Below are 12,265 nucleotides of genomic sequence, written 5' to 3' on the forward strand. Positions count from 1 at the left end.
CTAGCAGGCAGGGATTGAGGCCGCAAGCATGCAAGGTACAACAGCTCGCTTGGGTCATCCGTCTTGGTGGCAGTCCATTGTATGCTGCAACAGTGAACTCATGTGCAACCAACAGCTGAAATATGAGCATATAAAAGGGTCTAATGCCTGTGACATGACCCAGCTAATTCGCAGTACACTGAAAAATGACCCTAGATTTGGCAGCCTTGTTTCACCTCTACTTCTCAGCCAACATATTTTCCTTACCTCCTGCTCCGTGTCTAATGGACGGATTCTTTTGCGGTCCATTTGAAAATCATCATCGCCATGTCCGTCGCAGGACTGTTTCTTGGCAAATAATTTGGAAGCTAGAGTAGGCTTTGTGCCACTTGCATCTGAAACAGAAATAAAGTACAAGTGAGGTCACAGTCAGTAATCTTATTGAAGCAGCACAACACTAGGGTGCATTTGTTGGAACTACACCTGTGAAGTAGACCCGCGTTATGTTGGACGGTTTCGGAAAGCTCTAGAATTTTAGTCAACACTACCGTACACAATACTAAAGCCTCTACGTTGGACCACACTTACAACATTAGAGCACGACTGGAGGTCTCAAAATAGTGTGCAGGGCTTCAGAGTCCAAATCCAAGCCTGTCTGAAAGTGTCAGGTAAGACCTCATGTCACTAGGGGGGCACCACAAATGCAAATTCTAAACGTCAATCAAAAGAAAACTGCATGCTGGGTGCACAATTTCACACACATCGTAAAGGTACATAAAATGACCTGCCTTCTGTTTGCAGAGGACCACACTTTTCTAAATAACACCACCTTCAAATGTGAAGGGGCTGAGAACCAGAATGCGAATCGCATACGTGTGGCTGATGACAATTAGGGAGGGGAAAACATTTTACTAAAGGTGAGTCGAACTATACATGATTCTCTACATGATTCTATAACCAAATAAGATCAAATTCACATAAAGTTCACAAACTGCAAGAGGTCAGTCAGAAACTGCCACCCTGATTAAAGTAACCGTAACCACTTGTTGGTTTTGAGGCAGTAACCATGATTGACAAATAAATCACATCATTACGTGGATCGCGATGTTGAGGAAGTTATGTTTGAGACATGAAAAATTAAAGCCACTGTAACCGACTGGTTATGGTATTTAGCATCACGGCATCCTTAACGGACCCACAGTCAATCTATGAAATAAAAAAACATGGTCTGGGGTGCGTTAGAGAAAAGGTGGTAGCAACAACTATAACTGGCCATCACAAAAACAAAAAAAAGTGTAGAAATTAACAAGTTAAGGTTCTACCTTCATCTCCTGTTACAACGCCTTTGTACTAAGTCAACCTTAACTCTTATTATTTGTCAAAGTTTAAAATAATATATATTCGAGGGATTCATTGATTATGTTTGTAAGTTTGTAAAATGATACATGGAGGTGAATGTTCTGAGAGTGACACCGTAAACCACAGGTAAATGCTGGTTGTCTGGATCCTTGATGGTTGGTGTATGTAGTAGTTGTTTTGGTGTACAATGGTAGGTGTGCTTGTGTATGATGGTGGCTGTGGTGGGCATTGTTGGGGCAAGACCCTCTCCTCCCCAGCCAGGGAGTTATAAGACTTAGGGACTTATTTCGAGTTGGGCACAGGGAATACTCTGTCAAAACGTGGCACATATCGTGTTCGCTGTATTACACCTGCCATAGGCTGTGGTTTGTTTGTAAGGACTGTTAATGGAAGATCCACCACTTTTGTGACGGAGTATCCATTCCCCCAAACATTAGATATGGCGCTCAGTCATCCAACTCCCTGGACGTTAGGCAAGGGTGGGGAGGAGAGGTCCTTGTCTACAGTCAGACCAGGCCAAAGAGTGGGTGGAAGAAGATTTTGATACAACTGCATCCCATGTCATTATGCAAGACTAGACCAGGCAAACAAATGACCACCCTCTCATGGATCCTCTACACGAGACATGAGCATAAAACATGGGGCAGTTGTCAGCAGCCCTTCTTACCCCTCATCTTTTGGCACAAAGAATAACATCACAGGCAGCTGACAGTAGCCTGGGTGTCTTGACTAAAAGAGTACAAATACTACTGTGCCTACTGCGGATTGCAATAGCTACAGTAATTATGGTTATTGTGAGGGAATGGACAGACGACAACATCCTCAATGAACGTCTAGTGCAGGTAGAAATGAACTGCTGTGGGCTCATATCATCTCCTGCAGTCCAAAATGAAGGGATGCACACACAAATAGGTAAGCAACAAACACATAATAAGCAGTGGCGCTGGAAGTAGGGGTGTTGCAGCACTCCCAGGCTTGGAGACACTTCGGGGGGGTCAGGTGGGGGGGCCCAATTTAAGAAGAGTTTTTTTTCTGAGCAGCCTTTGCCACATATTCATAAGTAAATCATAACTAAACAGACAATATTTCTTACAGCCCATTGCATATTCTTTCATTCTTTAAATCTATCTTTACATTTGTCTAGCTGCAAATTGATGATATTTTGTAGCTTTAGTGGCCCTCATGCTGGCCATTGAGGAGGATGAAAGGTGACTTATCACACTCAAATGCAAACATACATTTTCAGTTTGCCTTTATAAAGATTAGACATGTTTTAAAATGGGGCCCCTCTGGACTCTCGAAGCTGGAATATGATGAGAACTAAAAATTGTGGTATGATCATTTTAGACCTGCCAGCTTATGGTGGTCTTCCTCCAAACCTTTTGCCTTCTCCCTTCCTATTTTGCTTATCTTGTTTCTGTTGGTCTTAGGACTGTGCACTTATGGTGCAGTTATCAGCAGCCCGTCTTCTCCTAATCAGTGCTACAGTGCTTGTGCTCTCTCCCTTAACCATGAAAGAATTGGCTTACACCCAATTGCCATATTTATTTTACTGTAAGCCCCTCGTAAAGCTGTGCTACATATACCTCTGGCCTATAAATGAAATGCTACTAGTGGGCCTGCAGCACTTATTGTGCCACCCAACATTTTTTTTAATAATTCTAATTTTACATTTCACAATAAATTCGAGATATTTGTCTGCAACATTTTTGCAATAATCTGCTTTCCATCGATATGTAGACATGAATGAATACAATACAATGTTCGTATATACCTATATCACAACTAACGCTGCCCATGTGGCTATAGGTTGATAATTGTACATATGGGTGAGAGTTGTTCCATACCCCAATTGCAAGGCATTATCCAAATTATAGCATATAAATGAAAGAAAAAAGAACAATATTAATATTACTTTGATAATGCCACCCACTTAGGTAGCCCTGCAAACATGTCTCAGGCCTGCCATGCAGTCTATGTGTGCAGTTTTAAACTACCATTTCGGCCTGGCAAAATAAACCTTTTGCCATGCCCAAACCATCCTTTTTTATTAGGTCTCGGCTTAGAGACGCGCGAAGCACGTTCTCGACAGAGAACTATAGCAATCGTTTTAGGCGACAAACGGAGACAAGAGCTGGGCACGCGCCCAGCATTCTGAATGGGAGAGGGAGCGACAAGAGCTGGCCACGCGCGGATTTGGTAGCGCGCACGCTCACGGCGCCAGTGTCTCCGCCGCGCGCCGATGACTGCTCTGTTCCTGGCCGGCTTCACGGAAGGCAGCATGCTTGTTATGATAAGTAATCTACAGGAAATTGTTTCATTTTACAATGTTTTGTCCTAAATGCCTTTCTTAAATTTGAAAGGGGGCAGAAGTACCAGCACCTTTTCGCACTGCTGTAAAGCGTTTGATGGGAGAGTACCGGCACTTCTTCTCATTGGTAAACAGGCACCCAGACAGCACCGGCTTTTGGCATGGGCGAGCTGGGCTCAGGCACAGGGCGCCAATCTTCAGAGGGGTGGACGGAGCTGTATGTATTAACGTTATGCAAACAGCAGCAAACTTCTCACCTTTCTCCAACCTCTGTGACTCTGCGCTTTCATTTCTTTTGGTTTAAAGCATTTTTATTCATACCGTGGAGGATATTTTTAACGGACAGCCCATTAGCCCCCTTCCTTGCCCCCTTCACCCTCTCACCCTTCACCCTCTCACCCTTGCTGACACACACACACGAATGTTGTTAATGCTACAAATGGTGGGGGACCTTGCTTTTGAATTCCATGATCCTGTTCACATTTATGCACTGAGATCAGATCGGAATCACCCTCACGCTTTCCCACGAATCACTGCAGAGAGGCAGTGTTTTGCTTCCTGACCAAGGTTCAGGGGCTCGGTCATCTGACTCATCCCATTAATCCCATATATTGCATGGGATGCTGTGTGCATACGTTGAAATACAAGTGCCCCCTATGAACACGAGGGACGCTTGTTGGTCACAATGCACTAATTGTAAAGCATAACACTTTACAGCAGCTGAGCAAACGTTCAGTATAATAAAGAGGTTATGCACTTTTCTTACTTCTATTCGATCATGTGCACAGATGCTACAAGACCTGTAGTGTGTGTAAAGCCTTTAACCAGTTCTGCTTTTTAGCAACTGAGTGTTGCATTCTGGGACTTGTAGACTTGTTATCGCCCTACAGGGACAGGATGTTGCCGGTAAAAAAATCCAGGCCTGGCTGAAAGAGAGGTTTATCACATAGGCCCCCTTGGAACCCCACAGCTGTGTCTGCGTGCGTGCGAGTTGTGTGTCTGTATGTGGGCCAACAGATATCTTCCTGCCGCTCAAATGCAGGAGGTGGGAACGTGAAACGAGTCTCCAGGACATCGGGAGAGTCCCAGGCGCCCTGACCTAAAGCTTGCATGTCAACACTCACTAAGAGAGGATGCTCAGGGCTGGTGTGTCTTTTGGAGCGGTTTAGACAGCATGTGAGGGCATTTATAAAGAGACAGCATGAGAGACAGCAGAATGGGAGTGACAGCAGAGTGGGAGTGACAGCAGAGTGGGAGTGACAGCAGAGTGACAGCAGAGTGAGAGTGACAGCAGAGTGAGAGTGACAGCAGAGTGAGAGTTACAGCAGAGTGAGAGCATGAGAGAGTGAGAGCATGAGAGAGTGACCCCATGAGAGAGTGACCCCATGAGAGAGTGACCCCATGAGAGAGTGACCCCATGAGAGACAGCAGAGTGAGAGTGACAGAGTGAGAGTGACAGCATGAGAGACAGCAGAGTGAGAGTGACAGCATGAGTGACAGCAGAGTGAGAGTGACAGCAGAGTGAGAGTGCCAGCATGAGTGACAGCAGAGTGAGAGTGACGAGTGAGAGTGACAGCAGAGTGAGAGTGACAGCAAGAGAGACAGCAGAGTGAGAGTGACAGCATGAGAGACAGCAGAGTGAGAGTGACAGCAGAGTGAGAGTGACAACAGAGTGAGAGTGACAACAGAGTGAGAGTGACAAGAGAGTGACAGCATGACAGGCCAAAGGGCAAAGCTAGGTCTTTTCGCATTATGTAGGGTGAGCAGTGTGTGAGTGTGTAGGGTGAGCAGTGTGTGAGTGTGCAGGGTGAGCAGTGTGTGAGCGTGCAGGGTGAGCAGTGTGTGAGCATGCAGGGTAAGCAGTGTGTGAGCATGCAGGGTGAGCAGTGTGTGAGCGTCCATGTTGAACATTTTGTGAGTTTGTAGGGTGAGCAGTGTGTGAGTGTGCAGGGTGAACATTGTGTGAGTGTGTAGGGTGAACAGTGTGTGTGTAGGGTGAACAGTGTGTGTGTAGGGTGAACAGTGTGTGTGTGTGTAGGGTGAGCAGTGTGTGAGTGTGCAGGGTGAGCAGTGTGAGACTGTGTAGGGTGAGCAGTGTGTGTGTGTCTAAGGTGAGCAGTGTGTGAGTGTGCAGGGTGATTATTGTGTGAGTGTGCAGGGTGAACAGTCTGTGAGTGTGCAGGGTGAGAAGTGTGTGAGTGTGCACGGTGAGCAGTGTGTGAGTGTGCAGGGTGAGCAGTGTGTGTGTGTGCAGGGTGAGCAGTGTGTGAGTGAGCAGTGTGTGAGTGTGTAGGGTGAGCAGTGTGTGAGTGTGTAGGGGCAGTGTGTGAGTGTGCAGGATACGAAAACACGAAATAAGTCCACCACACACACACACACACACACACACACATAAGACCACACACAAGACCACAACACACACACACCACCACACACACACTCTCACACCACATTCTAACCACCACACACTCACCACCACACACTCGCCACCACACACTCGCCACCACACACTCACCACACACTCACCACCACACACTCACCACCACACACTCACCACCACACACTCACCACCACACACACACACCACCAGCCGTCAGTGCACGCTTTCACCGGGCACAAACACCACCAGCCATCAGTGCATGCTTTCACTGGGCACAAACACCACCAGCCGTCAGTGCATGCTTTCACCGGGCACAAACATCACCAGCCGTCAGTGCACGCTTTCACTGGGCACAAACACCACCAGCCGTCAGTGCAGGCTTCCACCAGGCACACACCACCAGACGTCAGTGCACTCTTTCACCAAACACACACACACACACACCACCAGCCATCAGTGCACGCTTTCACCAGGTACACACAACACCAGCCGTCAGTGTACGTTTTCACCAGGCACACACCACAAGCCGTCAGTGCACGCTTTCACCAGGCACACACACCACCAGCCGACTGTGCACGCTTTTACCAGGCAAACACACCACCAGCCGTCAGTGCACGCTCCCACCAGGCACACACACCTCCAGCCGGCAGTACACGCTTCCACCAGGCACACACACCACCAGCCGGCAGTGCACAATTTCTACAGGCACACACACCACCAGCCATCAGTGCAAACATCAATTGTTAACGCATCCACAGTTAACTATTGTAGCAATCACAGTATGGTGCACTTAACTTTTAAACATATTCATCTAAAGCGCAGCATGCCACCATTGCTACAATTCCAATCCACATAATTCCACTACACACCACATGCATACACATGGCTAAAAGACATTGCCATTTACAATGCCATTAGCTCTAACTCAAATAAATCCGAGACCTATTGCATTTACAATGCTTGTTTCAAAATATTTTTATTTAAATTCTTCTCAGAGAGAGCAGCAAAAGCCTTACATATGCAACAGTTTCAATATAATTATCATCCACCCTGGTGAACAGATCATTCGTAAAAAATATAGTTTACCCTCGAGTCCCCTCGGATGAGCAATGAAACCCACGACACAGTTTCAACAGGATATGTTGCGTATTCCGAAAAGTAGGCTAATAGTCTACAAACCTTTCTAGAGAGTAACATGGACACACCATCCTTTTTAATACATATCTGTCACCCCTAAGGTAGGCCCTGAACAGCCCAGAGGGCAGGGTGCAGTGAATTTAAAAAGTTTTACATGTACTTTTAAGTTTTACATGTCTTGGTAGTGAAAAACTCCTACATTTTTCACTATTGCAAGACCTACCACTCCCAAAAGATGACATTGGATTACCTTGTTTTTCAAAACGTATATGGTTTTATTGAGCTAATGCCACGTGGCTAACCTTCCTCCTCGAAAAAATGTTCCAGTACCACTGCTCAATGCTCACAAGGTTACTGAGAAGGATTAAAAAAATAAAGTCCTTTTGCTGTAGAACTACAGCATAATTATTAACTACAATTGCAGTTTGTAAACTGAAAAAGGCATTTATAAAAAAAACTGCCTCACTTTATATCAGGCACACAAACCTATTTTAAAGGTTTGTGAACTTACTAATATTTTTTAAATACTCAGTCCCAAAGTGGCCACTGAGGACAGGTGACTGGGGGCAGAGTGCGTTTGTTGTCCATGTCCTGTTCCAAGTGCACACTCCACAACGCCTTTGGCTGTGCTCAGAGTCTACTGTGGCAAGGAAATAGGTGCAGCCCACTGTTGAAGGCCTTGCTCTTTAGGTTTGGAGACTTAAGGAAGGAATGAAGGGTGTGGTCAGAAAACATGGCTTGATTCTAGTAATCGCTTTACATGATCAGACGCTGTTAACTTTGGGTTTTGGAGGCCCATGGACACTGGGCATGACCTTTGCCTACAGTTTGCAGACCCTTCGTGTATTAGGTTTTGAGGCATGGGGACACAATATTTATTTTCTTTCACATTTTTATATACCACAACTCTGGCTTAGATAGGCATCAGTGCGCTTTACATTAGAAACAATAGACAGGGATCAGGAGCTGAACAAGAACAAAGAGACAAAAACAATTGGTTACAACTTGCATTACATTCAGCAGCAAAGGAATAAATGAAATATCCAGGTTGAAGGGGAGTTAGAGACAGAGAGAACAGTGAAAGCAGTTGGAGAGGAGCAAGGCAAGGACAGATGGAAAGAGTTAGTGTTGGGACAAGTTAAGTAGGATCAGGAGGAAAACAAGAATAGGAAAAGGTGGTTATAGGTCAAAACATAGTTTAAACAGGTAGTTTTTTTGTTTTCTGAGGGTTGGAAAAAGGTCCTCAAGACATCAGAGGTGTTTGGGAAGAGAGTTCGTTCCAGAAGGTTGGAGCTGCACAGAAGAATGCCTGGGCGGCAACTGAGAGGGATGTTAAATTATTGGTCTAAAGATCTCCTTGCTCCTGAGGGTTTTAGATCCTCTTAAGATTATTAAGGCAGCTAACAAGAAGGAAGCTTGTTTTTGCACAAGTAGATTTGAACATGATGCAACACGTTTGGATTTAGTTTTCGCTTCAACTAGAAGCCAATGTAATTCTTAATTAATAGGTGTGATGTGGTCAAATCTCTTAGCCCCAGAAATGAGTCTTGCAACATAGTTCAACAAAGCTTCCAGGGAATCAAGGCGAACGTGTAGACACTTGTCAGAATTGAGTAGCCGTAAACCAGCCCTGTAATGAAGAGACCCTGGATGACTATGCAAAAGTCTTTAGGTTGGAGCAGGGGCTATTGTTTTTTCAGGAGAGGAGATTAGCTCTCACTTATTTTAATGTGTAGTTTCATGGAAAGGAGTCGGTCTTGCCAGATGCCATAGGCTTACTTTCATTGGTGAGAGTGAGGCAAAAAGGAGAAAAGTGCAGTCACAATAGCCATTTGTGGTTACATCTATAATTATGGTAGAGACAAAAAAGAATGAACTCTATCTTGCTAGGGTTAAGTTTAACAAAGTTTAACAAAGTTGTTTGACATACAGGTCTAAAAGGGTCTAAAATACGATGTCTCCGACCGACACAGTTTCAGGAAAGAAACTGCTCGACCTTAGGTGGGCGGTTCCGACAACCCCATTAGGATGGGGCCGCAAATGGTGAGGTCGCAAACTTTCATTCTTCAATGGGAGTTGGTGCGGCGGGCTGAAATTACACAAGCTCATATTGAAAAGGGAAGTTTGTACACATCCCTGCACCGTGTGGCAGGCTACTCGCGGTCCTTGAGCCCATCAGAACCGAGTCGGATTCCCCCGCCGGTTTAAACTCCGACCGCCGTCACCCTAATGCGGCAGATGGAGTTCAAATCTACCATCTCGTCGGAGGCATTCCGACAGACATCATAATTAGGCCCACAGTTTGACATTTTGAAAGGCAAGTTTTCAGAACACAAACATCATAACAGAAGATTTTCAGATTAATTTGGGAGCCATCCGCATATCGGTGGATTGTGACACTCACATTATTTAAACAGTCTCGCAGTGGTTCAATACATAAATTAGAACCCAGGAGTGAACAGGAATGAACTTTGGGGAACACTGCAAAAGATAGGTTCTGGGGCAGAACCAAAATGGTATTGTGTGTTCAGTGGCCACTTCCCATTGTCAAAGGGCATGCACAGTGAATCGGGAGACAAAGTGACTGGTCACAGGGTATCGCCTTTGGTCAAGACATGGGATTAGTGCATGCTGGCGATGGCCAAAGACCCTGCATAGCAGCTTTAGCTCTTGGCATAGGAGGATAGTGCGCAATACATGGGTGAAGGCCATGTCCTTTGCCCAGTGGCCACTGCAAACAGCCTAATCTGTGAGTACCTGTTCTCTTCTGCAGGCAGGAACTGGCAAAGGATAGAGGATGTGGTCTAACAAGGCGGTCGACCTCAAATCTGGTAAACCGGGTTGGAGTTTCGGCAATGACGCTCAATATCCTGTGTTTCTGGGAAAATCACTTAATCTCCCCGTGCCTAACAAAAATTCATGTGTCCTTGTGTAAGGCAAATGGTGCTCATGTAAAGCGCCTTATATCTGATGCCTTCGGGTCAAGTGTGCGCTGTATAAAACTCCGGGAAAAAAAGGTATGTAGCAGGCTACATATTTGGTGCCATGCCTTGTACATATGGCCCTGGCATGTGGACTCTGAGTGTACACCCTGCAATTAACACCCTTTCCTCCACAGCCTACTGTGCATGTCCTTTAGAAGTTCCAAGAAGGTTAAGGTGTGGTATACTGGACACAGAGAATGGCTGTGACCAGTGTGTTGAACCGGACATTCATGTATGCCTTGTGCTCATTTACCCCTCCCCCTGGATTCTGATGGGAGTCCTGCACTGCTCAACTTTAAGAACATCTTTATTTTTAAAGACATCGTGCAGCAAAAGTGTAAATATATGATTGTCTCTTCAAAATTAAAAAAGTGTATTTAATTTAACTGCAGAACCTTGTAACCTTAGTTTATCAGACTAGATCAGTGCATTGGCCAGTATTAATTTAAAAGTGATGGTTTTCAAATGTGAATTTATAAACTTTATTTCTTCCCTCCACCCTGACAATAATACCAATGGTGAACTAAAGAGGCAAATCAGTTGTTATGTGCACTCTTTGGGTGACCTGGCGTCCTATTATAAATTAACAGCATTATATTTTATTAAATGAAACACAGGAGAAAGTTTTGTACAATGCACCTCCTTAAAAAATTAATTTTGAGGCCCTCTTATTTGTGATAATGAATAAAAAGGAGGGAAAGTGAAATAAAACAATTGCCTAACGTCACACAATGTAATACAGTGCGGAAGCTGAGATTAATCCCAGGGATTCTGGTTTCACATTTCGCAATTATGCTTCACTTTACCTACACCCACCTTAATGCCAACTCCATACCGCCTAACCTCTACCCGGCTGGCATCAATGCTGCCCTCGGTCACTTCACAGACAAAACTTGTGGCCCCTTGGAAAATGTTTGTGAGTACCCATTGTCTCTAGACACTAGAGCATGTCAAAATTCGGACAAAGCGTACATCACTTTTATATATTTTTGTAGATTATATGTGGTCGGCTGGCTTATTTCAAATATGAAATGTTTGTTGAAAGCTAAAGACTATATCCTATTTAGTTGTCTATAGTAAAGGAACATAAAAATATATTTAGGTTAGTCAAAAGGTAAGGTTTTAGTAAAGACATTGTTACCTAAAACGGAAAAGTTAGGTACCTGTAACAACAGTTCTCCAGGGAAGGTATCTTTCTCATATCCCTCATCTTTTGAATCATTTCCAGCCTTCAATCTGGGCCTCAAACATAACCCACAATTGTATTTTACATTTAAACAACAACACAAAAATGTTTTGTTTGCTTCTAGTTTTTTAAAAATATATTATTTTTCATAATAAAAAATGAAAGTAAAAATAGTTTTAACTAAAAAAGTAAGACTGGTTCCTTAAATGTTGTTTTTTAAGGTAAGTGGAACCTACTTTTTCTGAGAGATAGCCGCCGCTGAAGCTATTTTACTGCAGGGTTTTCAGCATTGGAACTGTAACCAACCTCAATAAAGGGGTGGTAGGCAGGGCCAGTTATTAATTTGGGAAAAAACTATTGTTATAGATAACTAACTTTTCCTTCTCCAAGTAGGGACCCTCCCCCAGATTTATAACAAATTCCAAAAAGAACTTCAATGCAAAATGACGAGGATGAATGGAACTGCATAACTAAAAGATATATAAGGGGCGTCCGATCAACTTAAGAATCATATTCTGTGTCACAAATCTATAACGTACACAAAAGGTATGAACCAATGATGAGGGTGCGGCTCTACATATATCAGTTAAAAGAATTCTATGAATTAGTGTCACATTATCAGTTCTAGGACCAGTCGAATTGGGACTTGGAATTGTTTGAAGAGCCCAGGTATCTTTTTGGCTGCACAATTTTAAGGAACTGACAATCCATACAGACGACATTTTGACTGAATGTCCAAAATGATCACATTTTTAGGAGTCACTCGTCTGAAAAGGCTACCTTACCACTTTCCAAGAAATCCTTTTGATATCCATTTGTAGAGAATGCTCTGCTTGAGCTGATGGACTTTGAACTCTGACAGTTTGGGTCACATGAACATCTGAGAGCCTTAGGCAGGATTAAAATGATGTATTCTCATCATCACCTTG

The 12,265-nt window shown here is 44.2% G+C and overlaps 1 protein-coding gene across 1 annotated transcript in view; it reads right to left on the reverse strand.

Moving 5' to 3' along the window:
• Positions 1 to 12,265, reverse strand: part of BRIP1 (BRCA1 interacting DNA helicase 1) — a 1,630,984-nt gene that overhangs the window by 1,443,684 nt on the left and 175,035 nt on the right. The window contains exon 5 of the mRNA XM_078679817.1: positions 247 to 374. Coding sequence (XP_078535943.1) covers positions 247 to 374 — 128 coding nt within the window. The remainder of the gene's footprint in view (positions 1 to 246; positions 375 to 12,265) is intronic.

Source organism: Lissotriton helveticus, chromosome 3_1, assembly GCF_964261635.1.
Source record: "Lissotriton helveticus chromosome 3_1, aLisHel1.1, whole genome shotgun sequence".
Lineage (NCBI taxonomy): Eukaryota > Metazoa > Chordata > Amphibia > Caudata > Salamandridae > Lissotriton > Lissotriton helveticus.